This window comes from Eubalaena glacialis, chromosome 8 (assembly GCF_028564815.1).
Source record: "Eubalaena glacialis isolate mEubGla1 chromosome 8, mEubGla1.1.hap2.+ XY, whole genome shotgun sequence".
NCBI classification, from domain to species: domain Eukaryota; kingdom Metazoa; phylum Chordata; class Mammalia; order Artiodactyla; family Balaenidae; genus Eubalaena; species Eubalaena glacialis.
This window is the reverse complement of record NC_083723.1, coordinates 7908750-7935515: the sequence shown is the minus strand read 5'-3', so window position 1 is coordinate 7935515 and position 26766 is coordinate 7908750. Positions and strand designations below refer to the sequence as shown.

General features: G+C 49.9%; 1 protein-coding gene across 10 annotated transcripts in view; it reads right to left on the bottom strand.

The window, feature by feature from the left end:
* Nucleotides 1-26766, bottom strand: part of TNS3 (tensin 3) — a 233158-nt gene that overhangs the window by 31466 nt on the left and 174926 nt on the right. For all 10 annotated transcript variants that reach the window (XM_061198352.1, XM_061198346.1, XM_061198351.1 and 7 more), the window contains 3 exons: nucleotides 25447-25610; nucleotides 24342-24468; nucleotides 24170-24253 (listed from right to left, as the gene is read on the bottom strand). In XM_061198352.1, the coding sequence (XP_061054335.1) occupies nucleotides 24170-24253; nucleotides 24342-24468; nucleotides 25447-25610 (375 nt within the window). The remainder of the gene's footprint in view (nucleotides 1-24169; nucleotides 24254-24341; nucleotides 24469-25446; nucleotides 25611-26766) is intronic.

Genomic DNA, 26766 nt, shown 5'->3' with positions numbered 1-26766 from the left:
ATTTCTTGAGTCTCTTTAGCTCTAAAGTTATCTCTCCATTGTTTCTTTTTCCTTCTGTTTCTGTCTCCCTTTGTAAATTGGTGGTTTCCACATATGGTGATTTGCTCAGTCCCCCCTTTTTTATGTGTCATGTCTCAGCTCTTGATTTTTGCTTTATGGTTACCACAAGGTTTACATAAAACATTTCATAGGTAAAACGGTCCTTTTTCTGCTGTCTAGCTCTAAATTTAAAGTATTTTAAAAAGCAAGATTGCATGGGAAGTTCAATAGTAGTGACTTTTTAAAAATTATTTATTAGATATTTAAATTTTGTAGGCTTTATACTGTGTACTTTTCCAAAAAATTATTTATTTTTATTTTTGTCTGCGTTGGGTCTTTGTTGCTGCGCATGGGCTTTCTCTAGTTGCGGTGAGCGGGGGCTACTCTTCGTTGCGGCGCTTGGGCTTCTCATTGCTGTGGCTTCTCTTGTTGCAGAGCATGGGCTCTAGGTGTACGGGCTTCAGTAGTTGTGGCACGCGGGCTCAGTAGTTGTGGCTCGTGGGCTCCAGAGTGCAGGCTCAGTAGTTGTGGCGCACGGGCTTAGTTGCTCTGCGGCGTGTGGGATCTTCCCGGACCAGGGCTCGAACCAGTGTCCCCTTCGTTGGCAGGCGGATTCTTAACCACTGCGCCACCAGGGAAGTCCAATAGTAGTGATTTTTAAAGGGAGCTCTTACCTTATAATTTTTTAGTTATTTGTCTATGAACAACAGACCACTTAACCAATCTTCTTGAAAGCAAGGGAAAGATGGGCAGGCAGCCAGATGTAATGTCAATTAAATAGAGAAAAACCCTGAAGACTGAAAAAACAATGCTGCGATAGATGCTTTTTGTCAAAAATCAAAGTCCTGCATCTCTGGCCCCAGAGATGCTCTACAAACACAGAAGGAAATGATCAACAGCCCCCATATGGAGAAACACATACTTTCTTGACCTTGAGTTTTTTCTTTTGTAAATCTTTATGTCACAATCACATCGTACGAATGTGTTCTATGGGTTAAGGTCACCATTTTCAGTAAGTACTAGGAGTGCTCTCCCAAGGATGAACTGTCTCTCTCTCTTCTAGAAGCATCAATGTTCTCATGCCCCCCGCAGAGCCAGAAGTGCCCCAACCAGCACTGCAGTCAGGGCCCCTGTCTGTTAACAGACAGGGGATCCTTCCGTGAAGTTCCCATCCAAACCGGAATTACCCCCTTCAAAAAACTTATGCCACAGTTTTCCTTTTACTCAATAACACAGAAGAACCAGAAAATGCAGATAAAATAGCTCACTACAATCAGGACCTTGTTTCTTCTTATTCTTTTAAGATGTCTCATTTCTATTCAGAGGCTTTGATTCAAGCATGCTGGAAAGAAAACACATCTGCCCCCATTTCATTGGTGTTGTGCAGGGAATTCTAATGTGGCAACAGTGGAAACGGCTTCTTCTTCACAGTGAGTCTTTCCAAGCCGTTTCTACTCTGATGATGCACTAAGCAAGGCCAGCTTCTCAAATGACTAACAGGGGCTCTTAGCAACTGTAAAGAATGAGCATCTTTCAAAAATGGGCTGTGGAGCGAGCTCGCAGGAAAACGAACTCCTCCCTTCCCGCTAGACTTTAAGGAAGAATGGCATTGGGGCTGGAGGTCCTGAGGATACCTGAGACCCCCCAGAGCCTGCACACAGAGCTGAGAAACTGGGGGTCAGGGTCTGAGGCCTCCTGACACCAAACTCGAGGCTGGAACTGCCCTCTGTTCTGGCCTCACTTACATTTCCGTTTTTTAAAAAATTGAGGTGAAACAGACATAACACATGTTACCATTTTAACCATTTGTAAGCGTGCAGTTCAGAGGCATTAGGTGCAATTCACATGCTGTGCCACCAGCACCACCACCCACCTACAGAACTCGTGTCATCTTGCCAGACTGAAACTCCGTCCCCATTAGACACTAACTCTGCTTCCCTCCTCCCCCCAGACCTGGCACCCACCATTCTACTTTCTGTCTCTATAAATTTGACTTCTCTAAGTACTTCTTATAAGTGGAATCATACAGTATTTGTACTTCCGTGTCTGGCTATGTCTTAAAGGTTCATCCATGTGGCAGCATGTGTAAGAATTTCCTTCCTTTTCAAGGCTGAATAACATTCCATTGTATGGATGAATCACATTGTGTTTGGCCCTTCATCTGTGGACGGATACTTGGGCTGCTCCCACCTTTTGGCTTCTGTGAATAGTTTCATGTCCTCCTTTCATGTTCCTTTGCCCAAGATTGAGTAGGGACTGGTTACTTGCAACAGAAAGCAGCCTCAGGGATACAAGAGCCTTGCCTCAAAGCTACTTCCAATCCAGCGGGAATCCAGGTAGACAAGAATGATTACAGCAGCTGTCAGGCTATGGGGAGAGATGGCGCCAGAGAGACGAAAAGAGGCATTGACACAGGGAAGCTTTCCTTGGGCTGAGCCAAAAAAACAAAAACAAAACCACCAGAGACAGTGTGTTCCAAGCAGAGGGAGAACCTGTATAACTCATGTGCAGAGTAAGGGGCTGATGAAGACGACAGTGCGGGGAGCCACGAGACTCACCCAGGAACGGATAAACTGTCAGCAAAAGGCACAGAACATGCGAGATGAGGCCTGATCTATCTTGGTGAAGATGCTGTACCCATGACCCCCGTTTGGTTAGAAGTCTTAGGTTCTCAGAAAAACTGCTTTCTTCCTTCAGGCAGAGTCCCCAGTGGCTCTGGCTTTCCTTTGGAAATGGGACATGGCCTTCATGCTAAACTTTGTCCTGGACCTTCTAAGCACAAAGCCATCAGCCTGGTGAAGATGGCTGACACAGGAGCCCTGAGGCATCTTCATCGGGATGAGAGCTTCCTCTCATCAGGACCGTACCATGGAGACTTAAAACCACGTTCCAACAGAGGGCCAGGGCTTAAAACCCTCCTGTAATCTCACAGGGTGTCTTGTTGTGACTGGAAAGCCCTATTTCCTGTGGAAGATTTAAAGCACACAACTCCAAGACATCCTCATAGGATCCACACCTCTCAGAACCCCTAGGGCACCAAGGGGACCCACATCCATTAACCTCCCACCCCACACAGTAACTGGGGCCCTAGGCGGCCAATCTCTCCCCTAATTTCAGAAGCCAGAAGTCTGCTGTTTTCCAGAGATTATCACTGCTCAGGTTCTAAAACCAGGTCCCTACCCAGGCAGTGGTGTCTTCGCCCGGTCCTTCTAAATCACCCTGATTACATAACGTACGCAGCGGCGTGAACCCCTCGTTAGGTCGGCACCAGCAAGGGCAGCGGTCCTCTCAGTTAACACAGGAGGCTCACTGCAGTACATGGCACTGCTGCGTAATTTAAGCTGGATTTTCACAACGTGAGCAGAAAAAGCAAGCTTTCTTCATAAATTACCAACATACTACTACTAATTACTACCTGGGGGGTACCTAACAGGCTTCCTTGGCCCTCGAAACAAGCCCTCAGGGGTATCATGTCCTGGGCAGACCCAGGAAGCTAAGGCTCAGGGCCTGCTCTCACTTACACCCGGAGTGCACACTGTTTCCTCCTTCTCAGTGGTACAGAGAAGGACGGCTTGTCTGACAATCCACGTGCCTTGGATTCAATGTAAGAGACCCTCTCTCGTTCCCAGGGTGGGCATGGCATCTCCCACAAGACAGGGCATCTTCCAGAGGAGGCGGCACTGAGGGACGGGTACAAAGGCGCTGGGTCTCCCTGGCCCGGTGGAGCCGGGTCCATGCTGCCCCTGACCCCACAGTAATGTGAGCCGATGGTACCCCTTCCACAGGGCTGGGGCGTGCTCTGGAGAGCTCGTCATCAGGGGTCACGGCCTCCCCACAAGATGACCATGGGGCGCCACTCCCACTTCCTGCCCAGGAGATTTCTGGGGCTGTGGTCTTGGGACTGAGCCTCCCCTTCTTCCCTCTGGGCAGTGAGGTGGCAACAGGTATTCTTTTGTTTTCATCTTTTTATTATAAAACTCTGCCCATGTGCTACCTCAACCCCACCTGCTCTAGGAAACAGGATTCTGTCCCGAGCTAAGGCTTCACATTCTACACAAGGATTTCATTATGGAAGGCCTTCTACTAAATTCCTCTTCCTCACTAACTTTGTTATGTATCTCCTGTACTTTCGTTGGATGTTTCAGGCATCTGTGCATCACTTCTCCAACCAGCCAGTGAAGTCCCTGCAGTGAGACCCATGCCTGCTTCACCTTGGTTTCCACAGTCACCCAGCACATGGCAGGTGTCTGTGCAGTAAATGTTTACCAAATTAGCAATGCTGAAAATAATCATGTTGGGAACTTGTGGTTCTGGCCAAGATGGAGTAGCCCCACTCCTCCCCGGTCCTTGAATTTACAACTGCAGCCCTGGACATCACACAACCACACGCACAGGGAACTCTGACAGATGGAAAGAAGGACCTGGGCACCTGGGGAGGTGAGGAAGGACACCATGGTGAGTTCCTTGGTTTCCTTACCGCCTCCCATAGATCCCAGAACTGTCAGACAAAAGCAGCTCCAGGAAAGCTCATCTAGCCAAAGAACCAAAACCAATCCATCCGAAAAGAGCAGCCTAACAGCAGAAAACCTTTTTGGCAATACCTGTCCTATTCCAACCAAAAACACCCACAGGACCCGCATCCCCCAGTGCACAGAAGGAGGTGGCCCTTGACCTCCCCACCAGGCAGGTGTCAGCCGGGCGCAGGGTGAGCCAGCCTCCTTCCCCACCCAGCCTCAGGCCCCAGTGCAGTGGTGTGAGCAGGCGAGCTGCGCTTTCTCCTCCCCTGTGTCAGCAGGGCCAGCGGGAAGGGGCATCTAAACATCCGAACATCCACGTGGCCCTGGAACTGCACCTGGGCAGGAGCGCTGCCTAAAACGAGAAGACCGGATGAAACCGAATCGAGAGCTCACGGCACAGCATCAAAAAAGTCCAGGGTAAAACCTAACACCCATTCATCGCACCAAGAACCAGAAAGCGAACAGGCAGCAGAACCTACAGGACAACTGGAAAACTGTGGGGGCTCCTCAAAGCGTCGGCTCTGAGGCAGAGGGACGGCGGGGTGACATCAGGTCCGCTCCTACCCACAGACGCACCAGGTAGGGACCCCGAGGCCCGCACCTTCCAGGACCAAATCTTGTCCTGGGGGAGACTCTGCTCTCTCACCTTCTCAGAGCTGTCAAGGAGCCCCATGGCATTCTAGAAGCTTCTCTATGTACACTCAAGTCCCCCAGGAAAGCTAGCTGTCCCAAGGATGCCTGGGTCCTCCACCCCGTTGAGTCCTAATCATACCCTAACCCCAGTCCTTCCAACTCACTCCGCTGTCTCCCACTCCGAGTGTGTAAAATCCTACCTGGCTTTCAACTACCTGGTCTGCCTGGTCCCCACCCACCTTTTGCATAGAGACTTCTACGTGCCCTCCCTGCAGCTAAGCACTCTCAGATATCAGAGAACACTGCTCCAGGCCAAAAGTTCCCTGGTATTTAGTGGCAGAACCGGAAGCTGAACTGGTTCCCTGAATTCCACTTCATCCAGTGCCCTTAAACTTCCATCTGCAGGATAAAGTGGGTGATGGCCCTAAAGGAGGAAACAGGAGCGTAGTCTGTGAAAGGAGGCCTTCTGGACCCCAGCTCCTCTGTAAACTGGGACTCAGTTACCTTTAAGTTACAAGAGAACGCCTGGAATAAAGACTGTCTCGGGGGCCTTCTGCAAAGTGAGTGGGACCGGGACTCAGAACCAACCCCGGACGCGCCACTGATGGCTGAACACCAGCTTCCACGTCACTTAACCCCTTTCAGCCACACACACAAAACCACCATCACCACCCAACCTGATTCCAACTCACCTGAGCGGCTTTATGCCTTTGGATGTTATTCTACTGTTTTCTTAAAATATAGGGAGGGGAAACTGAAGGGTAGGAGAGAAAAAAGACAACGTAGGCAACAGTCAGGACAATGGTCAGTAAACACTTCTTAATGTGTAAACTGCTTGCCTAGAATTTATGCTGATCATCAAACCCAAGTCCTACTTTCTTCATGCTTTCAGAGCAATGCTGCAGTGGCTACAGGTGCAGATCTGAATGTCCACGACTTGTAAATCACAGATTTCTCAAAGATGTTTTAAAATCCTGCTTATATCATACATATCAACATTCTTTTCAAAGAGAACAATAATGGACATCAGAATAATAGCTGTTTTTTGCTGAGTACCTACTACTACGTGCCAGGCACTGTGCTAAGCCATACGCAGCCATCATCTGATTTATCCTCAGAAAAAGGTTTCCATGTGCAAATTTATTACCCCAGTCTCATGGACGTGGAAAGAGAGATGCTGAAAGGTGAGGTTAAGAAACTTGTTCAAAGGCAGTCAACTCATCTCTGTGACTGGGAAGCTGTGTTCTTTCCACAAGACACCCTTGCCCCCCATTAGGGAGATCTCAAAGTCCGCAGCCCTAATGTAATAGAATAACCCTGTCCTAAAGTCACTGCCTTTTTCCTCCAAATACAGCGTAACGTTACCTCGGAGGAGCCCGCTGTGTGAGTTCCCCGCGTGCAGAGAAGGCTCGGGGCCTTTGGGAGTAGCCTGCAGCCCTGGGGCCGCAGCTCTCACTTCAAAAGAGCGTCTGTAGGAAGTGCCACCAGAAGCCGGCTCCTGGGATCCCACCGGCCACCGTCACCAACAGAGGAAGAGAAAGATCTCTCTCTCTCCTGATAGAAACGGACCAAAACTCTCTTAAATTCACCTTTGGAGTTGGAAAACTATTTCCATCCTAACCAGATAATTTGTAACATGTTGCTATACACATGGAATTCACGGAAAACTACTATCGTGTAGATACTGCATTAAAATGTCAGGAAACATTAGAACAGACATTATCATCCATTCAACTGCGGAGAAACCTCCCAGGCCTAGAAGGGAGAACTTACAAGACTTTCAGGCTGGAAAAAGTGAGAGAAGGCAGACCACTCACTGGCCTGGGTTTGCCTTTCTCAGAGGGAGTGTTCCTCTCTCTCCCTTTTGATCACCCCCATCCTTCCAGCTAAGACACACACACAGCGCTGTGTCAGCCCCGGGTCACAGAATGCTGAACACCAGCGGGATCCTCGGGCACAGATGCCCCAGGGTGGCCACTCTGATCCAGGCACGTGCCGCGCCCGTGCCACCCTCAGAGGCTGGGCCCATGGTGCTGGCCCGGCTCACCTCGGACGTTTCAGAGGTAAGATGCACGGAAGGACCCAGACACTCTACCGTCTGGAAGCTCTGCTAAGACTGTGGACAGGTTATTTCAGTGACTGTGTGTCTCGTTTTACAGTCATGGACTCTAAAGTCCGCCCTCTGATTGCTCCGAGAGTGGGCAAGACAACGGTAAAACTCATTCTGAAACCCCAGCTTTGCTCCTCAGGCTGGCTTGCTGCATTTAGTAAAAGCACTGCTTCTCCTACGAAACAGGAGCACCTGGGTACAGCCTCGGGGCCCTCTGTCCTCAGGGCAGCCCGAGATCCCTCACGGGCTCTGGGGGTGGACGGACGGCCCTGGAACCGGGCAGGCGGGCTTTCTCGGTTTCAGCAAAAGAATGTGCTGTGCTGGGACGCAGCCCCGGCTCCGGAAAGCCGCACATCTGTACACCAGGCTTTCCTCTGCCCCAGTGAGTCTCGGCAAAGACAAAGCATGGCTTTCTCCTGGAAGGAGGAGCCCTCCAGGCTCTGGGGCTGGGGCGCTTTGTCCCACGGCCTTCGGACCTGAGGGCTGTCCTCAAGTGACAGGAGACACTGGGAAGAGTCACCCTCCTCCCAAGTCCGGTCTCCCCTGCTTCCTGGCCCTGGGACTCGGCATCCCACCTCCTCCCACTCCCCCTCCCCGCCCCCTCCCCCCCACCACCCCTGAGATCAAGTTTCAGCATCGCCCCGGAGACGTGGCCAGAGGCTGCGGAGGAGAGCTGGGGCTGAGCGCGGCGCTTACCTGGGCACCTTGGGGCGCTGGTCAGTCCACAGACGGCCCGGGAGGTCAGGGGCCGGGCGGAAGGCGCTCCCAGGGCTGTCCCCAGCGGCGTCCCCCACCCACCGGGGCAGGGCGACTCTGGGTTCCGGCGTCCCGGGGGAATCGGGGCGGGACGCGGGGCGGCTGCCTCTGAGGAGGCCCATTCAGAGGGCGGCAGGGAAAGAGCTCGTCCGGGAAAGAATCAGGGCTTGCTGGGCGGCCGCTGGCTGTCGCGGGCAGCCTGCCCACTGAGTGCCTCCAAACGGCAGTGGCCCCGCCTCGCGCTGTTGCGCGGTTTGCTTCCTTTTCATTTCTTTTCCCCTTTACCCCTTTCCCTGCCTTTAATCTCTTGCAAACTCCCAGTTGAAACCCTCCACAGCTTAGTTTCAGCCCCAGGCCCAGCGCTACCCAAGGGACAAGCAGCTAGCGCGCGTGGGGCTGGAGACTCCCAAGGGTCGCCAGCCCCCCCAAACCGCCCCCTCAAGCGGGCCTCCTATCCAGGATCTGCGCCTCAAGAGCCATCTCCCCCAAAGGCAGACCTGCTTCCCTGGGATCCGATGCTCACCAAAGAGAAACTTCCACAACCACTGGAATCCCTGGTCAGCTCCGCACCCCACCCCTGCCAGCCAGGGTCCAGGCCCCGTCCCTTGCCCCCGGGGTAGGGGCATTGCCTCTCCTCCGCCCCAGTCCCCAGCCCCACGGCCTTCACTCCATCCCCTGCCCAGGGCGGCCTGGGGGACCTTCCTCTCGTCAAACCCTGCAGGTTTTCTTCCTGGCTGCAGCAGCTCCCATACCCTACCACTCCCAGTTTGCAGTCTCTTTTCTAACCACATAGCCTGTTTCACCTGGCTGGTAGCTTAGTCCACCAGCAGGCTGTTGGTAGGTCTAAACACATTCTATCCCTTTCTTCCCTCTTCTCTGCTCATGTTCTTCCTTCCCTCACCAGCCCCACCATCCAGCAGTCTGGTGGACTCCTATATACTCTTCAAAGCCCATTTCAAATGATCCCACATTTTTATAAGACTTGGGACACTATCCTCCTCATTCAGGTAAGTCCACGCTCTGTCCCTCGTGACCTGAGATCTGACAGGAACAAGTCCATAGAGCAGCGTAGAGAGGCTCTGTCCCGTGTGTGGCTTTCGAGACTGAAGCTCCAGGCAGTAGATACGTGCATTACTAGGTTTACAGCCACCAAGCGCAGCAGGGCGTGGGCACTCGCCCCTGCCTCTCCTGCCTTTCGGGGTGGGCACAGCCCCACTCATCTGTTAAATCTTAGTGCTGATGCCACATACCCTAAAGTCTTCCCTGAAAGGGAAGGTCCCACATCCCTCCTGGGAGACCCCTTTCCTGCTCATGGGCTGGCACTGCCTTCTGCACACCACCACGGGACCAGGCGCCTGCACAGGCAGCAGGCTTCCAGGACACGCTCCAACCGCACTGTGCGGAGTCGCACCTGCCCAGCCCTGGTGTGACCCTCTGACCCACTCATCAGCCTGGGGAAAGCTGACAGGTGCATGCCTCTCACCAGGAGAGACAGGCACGCCTGGGGCCTTCGGGCCACCCTCTAAGTCACAGGCCAAGAAGATCCCAAGGACCCTCTGCCCCAGAGGTCTGAGCAGGGCACATCCTCCAGCTTGTTTATGTGCCTGCAGGGCAGTGGCTCCTGCACAGGATCTGTAGGAAATGCCTGACCACAGCCCAGGGCAGGCTCAGCCAGCGGATGGACAGGCCTTTCCCGTGGCCCACCGCTCCCTGAACAGAGAGGAAGGCGGCCGTCTGGCAGCCAGGCCCAGGAAGGACAGCGATGAAGCAGCGCTCCCCAGGGCGGGTCCTTCCCTTGGTGCCAGTGGACTCTGTGGGCCTGGTAAGTCTGGGGCAGCCCATGGCTGGGTGGAGGGGAGGAATGCCGCCTCTGTGCCGCAGCATCTGTGACCAGGACAACTCTGGTGGGGATTTACAGACACTTCAGAACCTTCTGGAGATCTGTCTGCCCCTTTTCCTTCTCTCTTATGCTTAGCTGGAGCAACAGGGACTTAGATTTCGTGGTTGTGCTGCAAGTGGCAGCAATTCTAATGAAAAGTCACATTCGGAAAACTCTTCCCCTAAAATTATGCTGCCCCTACCTAGCACCTAGGATCTGGGTCAGCGGGAGGTGGGTACCCATGGGTGCTCACGCCTGCAGGGTCACCCACTTACCCCTAGTGGAATCACGGATCAAGTGCAGACACAGACTGTCCATTGTCGGCAATGCACACGTCGTGCCGGCCACCGAGCCATCGACCCCTGCTGCCCTCCTCCACACCCCTAGAAGCTGTGTGCCTGCTTCCCTTTAAGTTAAAGCCGTCTCTCTCTTACTCACTCACTTATTTACTCACTTATGAGAAAACAGCACAAACTTTTATCCCGAACCTTATCTATGTTAGATGCCGGGACGTACTGATGAGTGAAACACAGACAGACAATAGTTTGGAAGCTACAGAGGGAGAGGGACACAACCCCAATCCAGGCCCCCGTCTCCCGCAGGCTGGGTCCTCACGGAGCCCACCCCCCTGGGAGGCACATCCCAGGGCGGGTGAGAGCCGGGCGGGCTGTCCCAGGGACGGCCTGGGACCCGCTCCACCGTGACAGGCGGGGCTGGACGGCCCTCCGACACACGGCACAGTCACGGCCACCTCACGGGAGGTGACCGCGGAACCGTGAAACACTGCTGGGGAGGGAAGGGGCGGGGAGCAACTATGGGGCAGGAGGGCGAGGCTGGGCTGCCGTGAGAGGAGCAAGGTGGGAGGGCAGAGAGAGAGGCGACACGAGCTCCTCTTCCGGGGGGAAGACTCAGAAAGCCTTCGCCATCTGGGATGTGAGAGAGAGGGCAGAGAACCGCGAGGGGAGCCAAGGACGCCGAAGTGATGGCTAAGGCACCTGCAAGGGCACGGGGAGGCCAGTAGGGTCCCCCGCGACAGCCCCCTCTTGTGCCTCCAGAGGGGCGTGTGCCGTCCAAAGGCACCATCTGGTCAGTGTCTTCCAGCCCCCCAGCCCCTGACGGGCCTGCCGGCCTGACACGTCCTTACGGGGGCCCGTGTTGTCACCTCTCAGCACTCTGTCCCGCCCACCGTTCACTCAATGACACGGAATCCAGGGCCGCCGCACCACCCAACGATGGGGTATCTGCAGGTCTCCCTTAGGACTCGGTACGTGACGCAGCAAAGGAAGCTCAGCAGCCTTACGAGGAAGCTGCTTCCGAGAAAGGGGGCCGTGCAGACAAACTGTGGGCTTCTCCCGTGTACACAGGAGGGCAGGGCGGGGACCACCGAGAGGAGATTCCCAGGGACCTGCAGGTCTTCAGCACAGGCTCTGCCCTAGTAAAACAGAACGAGGAGGATCTTAGAAAGACCCCGAGTGACCAGTACATCAGACAGGGATCCTCAGGGCCACTCTGACACCCTCCTGCTGCTTTCCCAGGGATTACCTGCCCGCCAGCACCCAGGGAGGCACTGCCCTGGGCTTCTGAAGGTCCAATTCAGTGGTCTGCTTTTGCAGAGAAGAAATTAAAGACAAACCCAAAAAGCCATCCCCCAGGACCTCAGTTATACACTGACTTCACAGCAGCCCAACCTCACGCTCCTCCAGGACATCTAACTGTAACATCACACGGTCCGTCTGTCCCAGTGCGTGACCCACGGAGACCTGAGGACACACGACATTCACCCCAAGATGCCCAGCAAGTGCATGCCGGGCCCTGGAGCACAGGAAAGGTTTTCCTTTTTGTCAAACTATGGAAGTCTCATTTCCCCTGGCTTTTGTGTTTTCTATAAACTTGCTCTTTCTCTACATGGGCACATGTGTAAGTGCACGGCACGTGATAAGAGCTCAAAAAGCAATGAATTCCTCAGTCCGGGCATAACTGTGAATATACACATCCAAGGTGCATCCGAGTGCTATGCAATATGTATATGCAAAAACATACTAGCCCATGACAGGATTTCACCCAAACACAAAGCTTCTTTACCTCATCACGGTGGTTTGGCCGGTGCCCCTCTCTGTCAAGGAGGCACCCTAATTTGGGGGCACCAGGTTCCAAAGGCACTGAGCCGAGTGGACCACAGCCAGTAACAAAGGGTGAGAGGCAGACGGCAGATTTAAATCTTCACCCTTCTCAGGTCTCATAATCCAAAATCTTCCCAAGTGTCTCCAGCAGAATGTGGAGTTTTCACCGGGACTGCCAGCCTGAGGTGACAAGAGTCACAGATACATTGACCTCACACCATGCTAGGAATCCACGCAGGGCAGGGGAGCACCTCTGTAAGGAAAGGAAGAACTGCATGGGGTGAATGCTTCCAGTAAGAAAACACCTCAACTGTTATGAGCCAGGGCTGCACGAGCATTTTCTTTCAAGTCGTTCCCAGTTCTCAGAGGCGTCCTATCCCCGTTCAGAGGGGAGGTGAAAACACACACGGGCCCGAGTGGTGGCTGGGTCTGCAGGTGGATTCTGGAGCCCACACCCACTGCTGCCAGAGGATCATCAGCCTGCAGCCCACTCCAGGGCCGAGACCGACCCACGTCTCCAATCCCGGGGCAGAGCACAATTTTGATAGACAATGAGGCTTTGGAAACGCTTTAATGACCAAGTGCGTTTGGAATTTAAAAAATATATTGCAAGACAAGTTTCTGGTACATCCTCACATACGTTATCACATACATATCAATGTACATTTGGTACATTATCATATATATATAAGCTGAAATCTACCTTCATTTCTAAGAGATGACACCACGCACAGTACCGCTATTATTATTTTTGCTTAAGTTTAAAAAATGTCTTAAGAGGTCTGCAACTTGTGCAAGAGCTGTATAATGGCGACTGTGGGCCCACATGTGTCTGTCACCAAGTCTAGGGCCTGGTCCCAGGTCACTGGCCTGCAGGGCTCAGAATCAGGACAGCAGCAAAAACCCCATTGGAAGCACATCAGAATAACTTTTACACGCTGAGATTCGAGAACAGTCCACCAGAGGGGGGATGAAATGAGCTGATAAATAAATTTAAAGGGACTTCCCTGGTGACGCAGTGGTTAAGAATCCGCCTGCCAATGCAGGGGACACGGGTTCGAGCGCTGGTCTGGGAAGATCCCACACGCCGCGGAGCAACTAAGCCCGTGCACCACAACTGCCGAAGCCTGTGCTCTACAGCCCACAAGCCACAACAACTACTGAGCCCGCGTGCCACAACTACTGAAGCCTGCGAGCCTAGAGCCCGTGCTCCACAACAAGAGAAGCCACCGTACTGAGAAGCCCAGGCACCACAACGAAGACCCAATGTAGCCAAAAATAAAAAAAAATAAATAAAAAATAAAAAATTTAGAGAAACAAAGACGCCTTTAAACTCAAAGCACGCAAACAAAAGATGGCATTCATCGTGGTTGGGAAATCATCGGCTCACGTGGGGACACTTCCAAGCCGGCCTGTTTGGTGGATGAGGTGTCAGTACAGAATGCCAACATCTTGTATGTTTTGAGCTTCATTCCCCTCGAGTGAACGAGTGCTCTCATCTCTGCAGACTACTGCTGACTGCACACGCACAGCCCAGCGCTGCACGCTGACCTCCAGCAGCCCGACACTGATGTTTAATTTTAAATGTATTTTGAAGCTGTCAACCTTCCTGTTTTCCATTTTCTAAATCTGGGGCAGCAATGGGGGTAGCAATAGTTGCTAACCATGGCAGTCACACGGGGTCACATTCACCAGCAGGCGTCCTTCTGCACGAATTGGAGTGCAAAGTGTATCCCATGTGTACACAGATGTGGCTATTCCTATACGTAGTTATATACACATATGTACCTAAATATAAACATGTTATATATACATATATAAATGTACGAGCTTTTTAGGTTCTGCAAAATTCAAAGTAATCAGGGACGTCTATAAATGTCACACATGTTCACATTCAGTACATGCTTTTATTCCTACTATAAACACTCTCATTAAGTTTGTAAAATTTCAAAAGAAAACTGAGCTGGGTACAGGAAGAAAGGGGAGGTCTGGTAGAAACATTTTGCAATTTGTCAAGCTTTGAAGAAGGACAACTTTTTTTTTTTTAAACAAAAATAAAGCATTGCCTCAAAGTAACCTCTCTCTTTCTCTCTCTCTCTCTCTCTCTCTCTCTCTCCCCCTCTCTCTCAACAAGACTTTCCTGGATATTCCTTTTCTCCCTCCCTCTGGCAAACATCACCCATTTTTACCCTTTGAATCCAACTCCAAGAGGTCGCAACAGCACTAAGCAAACGCTGCACCCCTCAGGCCAGGGCCTCCTTCCTGCCAGTTCAGAGTAGCCCTGGGTCAGAGCTCCTCCTCCACCTTCACGTCTCTGCCCACAGCCCCAGGCAGGGCCCTGAAAACACCAGCCCTTCTCTCCAGAACAAGGGTATACGAACTAGAAGCTGCAAAATGTATAAAGGCCTTCTCCTTGGCATGGACATATATACACTACCAAACGTAAAATAGATAGCTAGTGGGAAGCAACCGCATAACACAGGGAGATCAGCTCGGTGCTTTGTGACCACCTAGAGGGGTGGGGTAGGGAGGGTGGGAGAGAGGCAGACGCAAGAGGGAGGAGATATGGGAACATATGTCTATGTATAACTGATTCACTTTGTTATAAAGCAGAAACTAACACACCATTGTAAAGCAATTATACTCCAATAAAGATGTTAAAAAAAAAAAAAAAGGCCTTCTCTTTCAGTAAACTAACATTAACCGTTAATGGCGCTCACTGAAGCCAAAAGTCCCCAAATGTTCCCTAAATCCCACTTGCAAAACCGTCAGGTGAAGACAATGTTCTGGAACTCAATAAAGATGATGGTCCTCCACGCAACGAACGGTTTACTTCAAATGGTTCACTTTATGTTATGTGAATTTTACCTCAATTAAAAAAAAATCTCTTATGGATTAGTTGGAAGCTGAGATATAACAGAAACAAATTTTTAGTGAAACCTTTCTTCATATTTTTTTCCCATTTATTTTGAAAATATCATCAAGAACTCCTTAGCCTTTCAGCTACGAATGACAGAGTAATTTACATCTTGATCTTCACAATTTTCTCTCTTTTGCCTACATGAGGATTGAGATTAAATCACCCCTTTACTTAAACTCTTACTAATATTTTTGTTTTCAAGAAACACATTTCCTTCTGAGGCTCTAAAATGTTCTGCACCCAATTCAATGTTGGGGGTGGCTCCCCACACCAACAAGCAAGGCTCCGACACCAGCCGGGGGCCCTACAATCCAACTCAACTCTATGTACCTGGAGACAGCGTCAGAGCCCACAGGCTAAGGGTTCCGTCCCACAGGACCGCCATCCCTTCAAACCAACCAGCTGTATAGATCAGAGGTGCTCACAACCCCTTCCTTGGGTTCCAATAATTTGCTAGAGTGGCTCAGAGAACTCAGAGAAACATTTTACTCACTAGATCAACAGTTTATTATAAGAGGCTGTAACTCAGAAACAGCCAGATGGAAGAGATGTACAGGGCAAGGCATGGGGAAGGGCATGGAGCTTTCATGCTCTCTCCAGGCACCCCACTCTCCCCAAATCTCCACGTGGTCACCAGCTGGGAAGCTGCATGAACCCTGTCCTTTTGGGTTTTTCTGGAGGCTTCATTATATAGGCAGGATTGACTAAATCATTGGCCACTGGAGATTGATTCAACTTCCAGCCCCTCTCCCCTCCCTGGAGGTCAGGGGGGTGGGACTGAGAGTTCCAACCCTCTAATCACAAGGTTGGTTCCCCTGGCAACCTGCCCTCCACCCTTTCCAAAAGTCACCTCATTAACATCACAAATACCGTTATGCTCTAATCACTTAAGAAATTCCAAAGGCTTTAGGAGCTTGGTGCCAGAAATAAGGAAAACAAAATATATATTTCTTTTTATAAATAACAGGATCACAGACTCACATCTGGCATTTCTAAGGATGGTGGTCCCGGAGACAAGTGTTTCCCGGGGTGTCATGTAGGCTGTGTCAGGGATGCACTGAACGTACAGTCCCGAGGGCGGCCATTCCAGGCGCCTCCTTGAGGGTCCCAGGTGGGTAGAACCTGCTGGTCTCTCCCCATGGAGCGCACGGTCCATATCCTGGTGCCAGCTGCCCTCCCAGCACCCACCGCCGCCCTGCCATCTCCCGCTACCTGTCCCCAGTCCTTCAAGTTACGGCCTCCTCTTCTAGTTACAACACACTGCTAGGAGAATTCTACAGTATGTGAATTCATATTTAAGTAGTCATTATTTGAGTAAATATTTAAATATCCCTCACTCTCCTGGGGCAGGTACTGCAATGTAAAAGAGGAGCTCTCCAGGCACAGGCCCAGGCAACAGGAGCACATGCTGGGGAAGGGCAGGCTACTCTGGGCTCTGGTCCACCCATCACCAACCTCGGCTTGCTTTTACTTTACTTTGCTTGTTTACTGCAGAGGTGAGGGGTGGGTATGAGGCGCCTGTGGCGGGGACGAGCCAGACAGACTCCCAGGGCCCCTGGCACTGGAGTCTGGGGGCTTAAACTAAGTGCCACAGGACCTGGAGGGACACAGAACAGGATGTGTGCTACCCAGCGCAGAGGGCAAGAGCTGCAGGCAAAGGTACAGTGCCAGGTTACAGGGGATAACACGGGCCTCTCCTGAGACAAACTCTCCCTCCCTGACCAAACCGGAGACAGGGTCCTGGAGCCTCGACCTTGGCCTTTGATGTCTGTCCTCCGAGGGCCCAGTCTTCAGCAAGGATTCTGCTAAGTCATCCCCCCTGCCTGCTCTCTGATCAAGTTCCTCATCTCCTCCTTGATGTCTAAGCCCTCTGCCGGTCTTCAGCAAGATCCTGTTGGGCCAGTTTGGCAAGAATCTCCCTCTCCTTGATGTTCCTCTTAGTAACTTTTCATCCCCTGACCCTGTCACTGCTCTTTGGCTGTATTTGCTGCATTAGAATTTGAGCTCAGCTCCTTCCCCTGCTGCAATAGTACCAAATAAAATCTGTCTCTACCACCTTTAACTGGTGTCCTGCTCTGTTTCTCCCCAACGTTTGTCTGCTGGTTGTCTGGGAAATAACCTGACACATCTGGGTTTACACTGACTAAGCTGGTACCTAGTTCAGTTTGATGTAATAAGACACACAGAGGAATTTTATGTAGTTAGTGTTGCACTAACTGCATACTAACTAAAAGAAGCCAGAACATAACTGACATCATAATATTAATAGCAACAAAATCAGAAATAGTTGCAAAGGCCCAAATGCATTCTGCTAGGGTCAGTTGATTACACCACCCGAATCTCCCACAAATCCAACCCACCTCCTCCCATCATTTCTGAAACCATTTTGGTGCTCCGCACCACTGCCTACTCGGACTGCTGTTGTGCATACAGCAGCCAGACCAATGTGTGAAAACAGAGATCTGAGCAGTTGTCTCCCCGTCTCAAGACATACCCGCATCTTCTGTGGCTGCAGAGAACAGCTGCGGCTGGGCCTCCTCTCACCCCTCCACTGCCCTCCAGACCCCCGTCTCCATCCTGTCCTGGTCCGCAGTACCCTCTGCCACAAGGCCCTCACCTGCTGTTTCTCCATTCCAAATGCCCCCCTCCATTCACCTAGTTAACTCCTACTTAACCCTACTCACCCATCAAACCCTCAGACCTCCTCACCAGGTAAACAACCAATACAAATTGGCAGAGTGCCATCATCCTGTCCTGGGCTCTTCCCTGTCGTGGGATCACTGGGTCCGTCCCTGCTATACCTACTGCACTTCCAGGAGGGCAGGGCTGGGTCTCTGGGCTCACACCAACCCAGCAGAGCACTGTGGAACAGAAGTGCTCAATAAACACAGGCAGATTGCACCCAGGTCCACTCCACACCAAGTATTCCTTCATTTTATACTTTAACTTTTCATTATAGAAAATTCCAAAAAATACGAAAGTAGACAGAATAGTATGATGAACCTCTGTGAAGACGTCACCAGCTTCAACTACTGTCAACTCACAGCCAATAAATACTGTTTCGACCACATCCACACCATTTCCCCCAATGGGATTTAAATTAAACTTTTAATGTTGAGATCATGGTACAGTCACATAGAGATCCCCTATACTCTTTATCCAGTTTCCCCCGATGGTAATATCTTACTAAGCTATACCAGGATGGTGATATTCATACAGTCAAGATAGAGAACACTCCCACCCCACAAGGACCCCTTCACTCCCCCTCCACATTTACCCCCTCCAAACTCCTAGAAAACACTAATATGTTCTCCATTTCTACAATTTTGCCATTTAAAGGATATTATGTAAGTGGAACCATACAGGATGCAAACTCTGGGGAATGGCTTTGCTCTGAAGATTCACCCAGGTGTGGCACCACTGCTGCATCAACATTCCGGTTCCTTTTCATTGCTGAGCTGTGTTCCATGGTGTGGATGGACTGCAGTCTATCTATCCACCTGCTGAAGGACACCCAGGTTGTTTCCAGTTTGGGGCTATTTAGAATAAAGCTGCTATAAACATTTCTGTTCAGGTTTTTGTGTGAGTGTAAGTCTATTTCTTTGGGACAAAAACCCAGGAGTGCAATTGCTGAGTCACATGGTGGTTGCATGTTTAGTTTCTTTGAGAAACTGCCAACCTCTTTCCCAGAGAGGCTGCACCATTGTCCGTTCCCACCAGCAATACATGAGAGTTCCAGTTTCTCCACATCCTCACCAGCATTTGGTGCTGTCACTATTTTTATTTTTAACCTTTCTGACTAGTCTGTAGTGGTATCTCACTGTGGCTTTAATTTGCATTTCACTGAAGGCTAATGATGCTGAATATCTTGTCATGTGATTATTTGCCACCTGTACATCCTCTTTGGTGAAATGTCTCTTCGTATCTTTTGCCCATTTTCTAATTGGATTGTTTGTTTCTTTACTGCTGAGTATTCACAGTGCAAATATTTACTCCCAGTCTGCAGTTTGTCTTTTTATCCTCTTAACATGTTCTTTCCGTAGCAAAAATTTTCAGTTTTAATGAAGTCTAATTTATCAATTTTTCCTTTTATGGATCATGCTTTTGGTGCTAATCTAAGAGCCTTTGCCCAGCCTGGACCCCAAAGATTTTCTCCTATTTTTTTGGTAAAAGTTTTATAGTTTTCCATTTTCCATTTAAGTTTTTGATCCATTATACATTAATTTTTGTATAAGATGTGAGACTTTGGTTAATGTTTATTTATTTATTTATTTTGCCTGTGGGTGCCCACTTGCTCCAGCATTATTTGTTGAAAAGGCTATCTTTCCTTTATTGACTTGTTTTGGCAACTTTTTCAAAAAACTCAATTGGCATATTTGTATGAGTCTATTTTGGGGTTTTCTATTGGTTTCTGTGTCTATCCCTCCACCAACACCACACAGTCTTGGTTACTGTAGCTATATAATAAATCTGGAAATTAGGCAAATCCATTCTTCCCACTTTATTCTTTTTCAAAATTGTCTTAGCTACTCAAGTTCCTTTGCCTTTCCATATAAATTTTAGAATTATCTTGTCTATATCTACAAAAAAACCTTGTCAGGAATTTGATAGGAATTGTGTTAAAACTATGCATCAATTTGGGAATAAATGACATCTGTACCAGGTTGAGTTTTCCAACCCATGAACATGTCTCTCCATTTATTTAGATATTCTTTTATTTCTTTCATCAACACTGTGTAGTTTTCAGCATGTAAGTCTTGTGCATGTTTTGTTAGTTTTACACTTTAGTATTTCACTTCTGATCTATTATAAATGACACTGTATTTTTATTTTTTTATTAACTTTTTTTTTTGATGTGGACTATTTTTAAAGTCTTTATTGAATTTTTTACAATATTGCTTCTGTTTTTATGCTTTGGTTTTTTGGCCGCGAGGCATGTGGGATCTTAGCTCCCTGACCAAGGATCGAAACTGCACCCCCTGCATTGGGAGGCGAAGTCTTATTAACCACTGGACCACCAGGGAAGTCCCAACACTGTATTTTAAATTCAGGTTTCTACATGTTTGTTGCTACCATATAGAAATATAATTGATTTTTGAGTGCTTATCTTATATCCAACAACCTTGCTGAATTCACTTATTTGTTCTGGGAGGTTTTTTAGTAGATTCCTTAGAATTTTCAACATGGACAGTCATGACATCTGCCAAACGGGACAGTTTTATTTCTTCCCTTCCAATCTGTTATCTTTTATTTCCTACTCTTGCATGGTGCCCCTGCAGAACTTCCAGCATTATGTGGAATAATAGTGGTGTTAGCTGTAGGGTTTTTGTAGATGCTTTTTATTAGGTTGAGGAAGTTCCCCTCCGTTCTATTTTGCTGGGGTTTTTAGTCATTAATGGGCGTGAATTTTGTCAAATTCTTCTTTTGCATCTATTGATATCATGTGATTTTTCTTCTTTATCCAGATAATACAGTGGATTGCACTGATGGATTTTCAAATATTGAATCAGTCGTGCATCCCTGGAATAAGTCCCACCTGGCCATGGTGTATACTTCTTTTTATATATTACTGGATTCTATTTGCTTCTATTTGGTTAAGCAGTTTTGTGTCTATGTTCATAAGGGATAATTAGTCTATAGTTATCTTTTTTGCTCTTTTTTGCTGCTGCCTTTGTCTGGTTTTGGTATCAGGGCAACATTAGCTTCAAATAATGAATTAGGATGTGTTCCCTCCTCATCTATTTTTTGAAAGGGATTATGTAGAATTAGTGTTAATTCTTCATTAAATATTTGGTAGAATTCCCCAGTGAAACCATCTGAGCCTGGAGATTTCTTTTTGGGGAGTTTAATAAATTACCAATTCAATTTCCTTAATAGTTACAGAGTATTCAAATGGTCTGTTTCACATTGTTTACAATTTGTGCTTATCATTAAACACTACATAAGTTGTCTGTAATATTCCCTTATTGTCCTTTTGGCGTCTACAGGGTCTTCAGCAATAGCCCTATTTCATTCCTGATATTAGCAATTTGTGTCTTCCCTCTTTTTTGTCAGTCTTTCTAGAGGTTTGTCAAATTCATTGATCTTTTCAAAGAATCATCTCTTTGGTTTATTTTCTGTTTCCCTGTTTATAATTGCACTGCTTTCTGCTTATATTTTTTAGTGTTTCTGTCCTTCTGCTTACCTTGGGTTTATTTTCCTCTTCTTTTCCTAGGTTCTGGAGACAGGAGTTCCAACTATTCATTCATTCAGACTTTTCTTCTTTTCCAATGTATGCATTTACTTTCATAAATTTTCCTGTCAGTACTGCTTTAGCTCTGTCCCATCACTTTTGAAATGTTTTATTTTCATTTTCTTCAGTTCAACATGTTCTTTGATTTCCCGTAAGAGTTCCTCTTGGACTCATGGGTTATTTGCAAGTTTGTCATCTCATTTCCAGGTGTCTGGAGATTTTCCTGTTACCTTTCTGTTACTGAATTCTAGTTTGATTCCATTATGGTTGGAAAACACACTCTGTATGGTGTCAATTCTTTTTAATCTGCTGAAGACTGTTTTATGGCCCAGGATGTGGTCCACTCAGGCCCACTGATCCCGAGGCCCATGGCCAGTCTGCCATCTCTTCCCCACCCCTCAGTCTTCCTGCATTTGTTTTCTATTTGCTGCCCAGGGTTCTCAGTTGTACTTAGCAAGATAAATAAGGAAAAATATGTCTACTCTATCTTCCAGGAAGCCAAAGCCATTTTCCCAATGGTAATTTAAAGCCAATACTCTCATTTATACACAGTTGGTATCCAGCTCAAAGTGATGCAGAACCAGGCATTGGGTACCTCACAGATACTACAGCCCTGAAACTGCACAGTGGTCATGAATGAGGTGTTATTGCCTATATTTTTAGATGAGGAAACAGGTTCAGAGGTCACCAAGTATACGAGTCCCACTTATTCCACGACTGGACTTAAATCCAGGACCTCCAAGACTTTCCATGTGCTTTTTCAGTACTGACATTTTGTCTCCACCAGCTTAGATGAGGAAAGTGAAAAACAAGCCCTTGCAATCTGACAATGTGGAATAAAAAGCCCCTGGCTGTGGAGTGAGGCTGACAGGTATGGAATCCTGGCTCTGCCACTGCTGGCTGTGAGCTCAGGCAATCTGCTCAGCTTCCCTGTGTCGATGTCCTCATGTGCAAATGGGGTAAAGGAACCAAGGCCCCTGTAACATGACCGCAAGACTGAAGAAATCCTGTTGTAAAGAAGAGGGGTGAAGGTAGTCCCTAAGTGTGAGCCACCACCATCGCTGTGTGCCAGGGGTCAGCCACCACCCACTCCCCGACTGGGCAGAGCACATGGGGCCCCCAGTCAGTGCTGTGGGTGTGTCTCTGAGCTCTTCCTGGGCTAACGTCCTCAGGGACTGCCGAAGTGAAAACATGGAAGACTCGGAAGGTGTTCTTAAGATTAAACGGCTCCAATTTCACATGTTTGCTTTTTGTATTTGAAATCAAAGCCCTACTTCTTCCGTGTGGACATCTGCACACCAAAGTTACTTAGACACACTGGCTGCACAGAAGCCTAATCCACACTGGATGTGCAGGGCCGCACTGTCACACGTGGACGTGCTGGCCCATGCAGCCCACGCCTGTCCCAGGTCCTGATGCTCCAGGCCGGGACAGTCGCCCCGCGTCGCACACTGGGCACGCCGACCTCGCTCAGCCCCCAGGCCCTTCTCAAGTTCAGGAAGGGTTCGTGATGCTCCACACAACGGCCCTAGCGGCCCACGTTTGGAGCTGTTAGCGAGTTTGAAGGTTTTCTCTGGTACGTTCTTTCCTCAAGCTTAACATCCACCCTCTACTGCTGTCACCAGCATGTTTCCAATGCACCTGGTCTTGGAGTGGTGGGATCTGACTGAATCCCGTGTCAGAGGGCTGGGTTCTAGCCGGAATCCACTAAATACGTTCAAATTAGCCATTAATCGCGGTCGACTCAGGGAGGAGGGGGCTGTGTGGAAATGGAGGCATGTCCCTCTGCTTCTATCTAAATTATTAAAACTAGAAGAACAGACACACGGCTTCACGTGTGTGAGTCCGTGCACCACACACACAGGAACACAGGCACTTCTCATGCTGTGCTCCTACACGTACACACAAATGCACCAACACAGCGCACGTTTCTTCTTACCCTTCATTTCAGTCACACCTGCTAAGAAAGACGTGCAGTTTAGTTCTATGCTAAAAGCAAGCATCTACGGTCCTAAAACCAAAAAGGAAATTTTGGAAGAAAAATGGCCCCTCTCTTAAATGACACATGGATCTCGTTTTCTCTGGAAAAAGAAGGAAAATGGAGCTAGCTGTCATCACTACAACCTCCCCTGCGTAAGAGGTGGGATTTAAACACAATGTCTGCTTCCCCCCCAACAAAAGTGCATCTAATGAGCAGAAGTGATTCCATTACCCTCACTCAGCTTCCCCAGGGCAGAAAAGCAGCCGCATAAGGAATCCACAATTACAGAGAAGAGCGATTTTCAAGTGTAAGTTCAGCTTGAGCTACATCCCCTCCCCACCTGCCCAGGGCCAGGCCCGTCCTGGACTCTCAAGGCAGGTGGGGAATGTCCATACCAGGAAGGGGTGCTGAGGAACCCACCACCGCTGCGTTAACTCCCTCCCCGGGGCCGGTGCACAGACAAATTCGACCCCGCAAGTATGGCACGTGCCCAGGGAGGAAGCAGACCCGTCCAGAAGCGGCCACTCGCTGGGGAGATCCAGGATGGCGGCCGAGAACATCAGGAGCCAGGACAGGTCTGTGTGAGTGGGCAGCAGGCGAGGGCAGCCGTGCCACTCAGAGCGGGGAGCTCGCTGCTCTCTGTGGCCCCCACTTTCTCTGAAAAGGGTGGGTCAGGTGCTCCAGTTTCTTCTTTCAACTCCAAGTAATGCCACAAGGAGTTGAAAAGCACCGATGTTCGGCTGCTGAGAGCACCACGACCCTCCGCATCAACGCTTGAAAGTGCTCAGTGGGCAGAAGAAAATAGAAGCACACCTGCAGGATGCCAGGCAGAGATTCAACACCGTTGCTAACCCCAGCGGGCTGCACAGCAGTGTCCCTGCACCTTCCCCAGCCAGAGCCACATTTCTGAGATGTGACACACGTGGAAATATTTCTGCATGAGAGGACATCCAGAGCAGACGAAGGGAGGTGGGTTTCTTACCAGGAGCTGCTTTGTACAGACTGCTGGGGCTGCCCATCTGCGGCCCGGATGGGCTGAACGGAGGATAACGTGGGCTTCTTGTCACTGGAAGGAGAAAGCAGAGTAAGGGGCTGTTCCCCTCTGCTCCCTGAAGGGGTGGGGCTGCACACCATGACCTCTGCTTCTTTCTTACCAGACGGCGTTTCCGGAGACACAGGAAATGCTGGCGTGGGAGAGATGGACGCACTGACACTGCTGGCTGGAGAGAAGATCCTGCCGTCGATCACACCCAGCTCTGGGGGATACGTGGTGATCACCGCCTGATACCGGCAAGGGGGGTTGGTCAGGTGAAGGCCGCTTCCAGACAGCTGGGGGCCCCTGGCACCCACTAAGTCAACCCTCATCTGAGACTGGGGACAGGAGACAGCCACGGAAAACTGCAAGAAGCTTCAATAACAGTCAAGGTGGAGGCAAGTGTCTTGTGGCCAACATTACACAGCTCATAGGTGGAGTTAGCAGAGAGTTTGTGCAGCAGAGGGAAAGCGAGCGTTAAGTGAAAAAAGCAGGTAAAAGAATCGTCACCTGTAGTGTGTTCACAGGTACGTAAGACACCCAATGAATTAAACACACAGGCACAGAAAAGAGGCTGGCAGGACATAGCCCAGATAGTAACACTGGTTCTGTGTGTGTGTTAAGACTACTGGTGACTTTCTTTTCTCGTCTATTCTGGGTTCCAACTTTTCCACCTTGAGAGTCAATGAAACCCTAATTTCAAAGGGTTCATCGTTTGGGGGTTTGCCAACCTGTCTTACTTCAATTCTGAATAAAAGCCTTAAGTACGCCTCCCCAAAGATGCTCTGTAGATCTCCCCACAGAGCACACATCCACGCTGACCCACTTTCTTCCTCCCTCCCGGGGACGCCAGGAGGCCTTGGGTTGGGGACTTGGGGTCCTTTGCGATGACTTCTGTTTGCCCTTTGCTGCTGCCGTCCACCCATGGAGCTCTGAGACCTCTACCCTCACGACCCACCTGCATGCTGGGCCCCTCATCCCCATTCTACAGATCAGAACGCAGAGGCTCAGATGACCCCAGTGAGTGAGGTGCACGCCCGCACAGCTCTCTCGGGAGAGCGGGGATCCCACCCAGGATCCCGGCTGATGCACACCTGGGCTCTCCCCAACACCACCTGCCTTCAGGGAGGAACTTCATTTGTGAGATGGGGACGAAGGCGGGTGGGGAACTGAACTGGCGATTTGGGACGGGGCTCAGGCCGGGTTCTGGGTGGCGGTGTGCATACCTCTTTGGCGCTGTCTGAAGAGAGAAAAGGCGCCAGGCTTGGGGCCTGTTCCGCACTGGCAGTCTTTCCCCAGCCGCATTTGGGGAAGGCTGGCTGCTCCCCAGAATCGTTGTCATACTGCTCGAGGCTCAGCTTCCGGAATCTTCCGCCCAGTGGCTCGTCACCTGTTAGGAGAGAGACACGTGGGCTGCAGGCGCTTTCATCATGGAGGAGAGCACTGACCCTCAGTTAAAACTGACTTTAAAACTTCTCAGAGGCATTCTTTATTTTATTTTTCCTAGTTCCAGAACATTTTCATCACCCAAGATGAAACCCCATCCATAGCCATTAAGCGTTCACTCCCCATTCCCGACCCCCAGCTCCTGGCAACCACTAATTTACTTTCCGTCTCTATGGATTTGCCTATTCTGGACACTTCATGTACATGAAATCACACACTCCACGTCCTTTGGTGTCTGACGTCTTTCACCCAGCGTGACCCTCTCGAGGCTCATCCTGCTAACTGTGTGAACTGCCGTTGTCCGTGTCCTGTCCGTTTCTCCCAGCGTCGGCTCCACCAGGGAATCGTGCCTGGCTGGTCCCCCAGGGCCTAGAACAGGGCCCGGCACACAGGAGGTGCTCAAGAAGCAGAAGGGACAGAGAAAGGCTGGGACCCAGGATCGAGGCTTCTTTCCCCTCACTGAGTGAGCAAGAAAGATTCTTGGTGGTGGTCAAGCTTCAAAGAACCCAGGGTGGGCCCCCTCATGGCCGCAGGTCCTGGGACTTAGTCTGAGACCTCTGCCCGCATAATCCATCTTCCCCTTCTCAGGGCATCTGCGGTCAACTTTGGGGTCAGAGTGCCTGCACCTTGCTTTATGACCACCAAGGAGGTAACAACCACTCAGACCAGAGACACAGAAATCTTTCCTTGAGTCACAAACATAAATATCCATTTGCCTACACAAACGGTCACCTTCTTGATATGTTGTCCTGCATCTTTAAAAAAAATTTTATCCGTTCTTTGTTACCTCTATGAATCATCTATTTGTTTACGCTCAACCCCAGTATACAGGTATAGTGCTATCAGAATTGTTAACCTGTACACTTTTTATTTCAAAGTGTCAAAGGTACTTTGTATTTCATAGCTGGTCCACACTGGTTGCTCAGGGGAGCCACGGGGGCTGCTGCACGTGGACGTGCAACCGAGGGGCATCCTCAGACTCACGGGGCAGGGAGGAAGCAGACCCGGAAACCGGCAGCTCCTGCGAGCCAGCCTACTCCTTCCGGAACCGGCTTCTGGGCAGGACCAGGCACCAGGAGGGCACCCAGGGCTCTGGGATA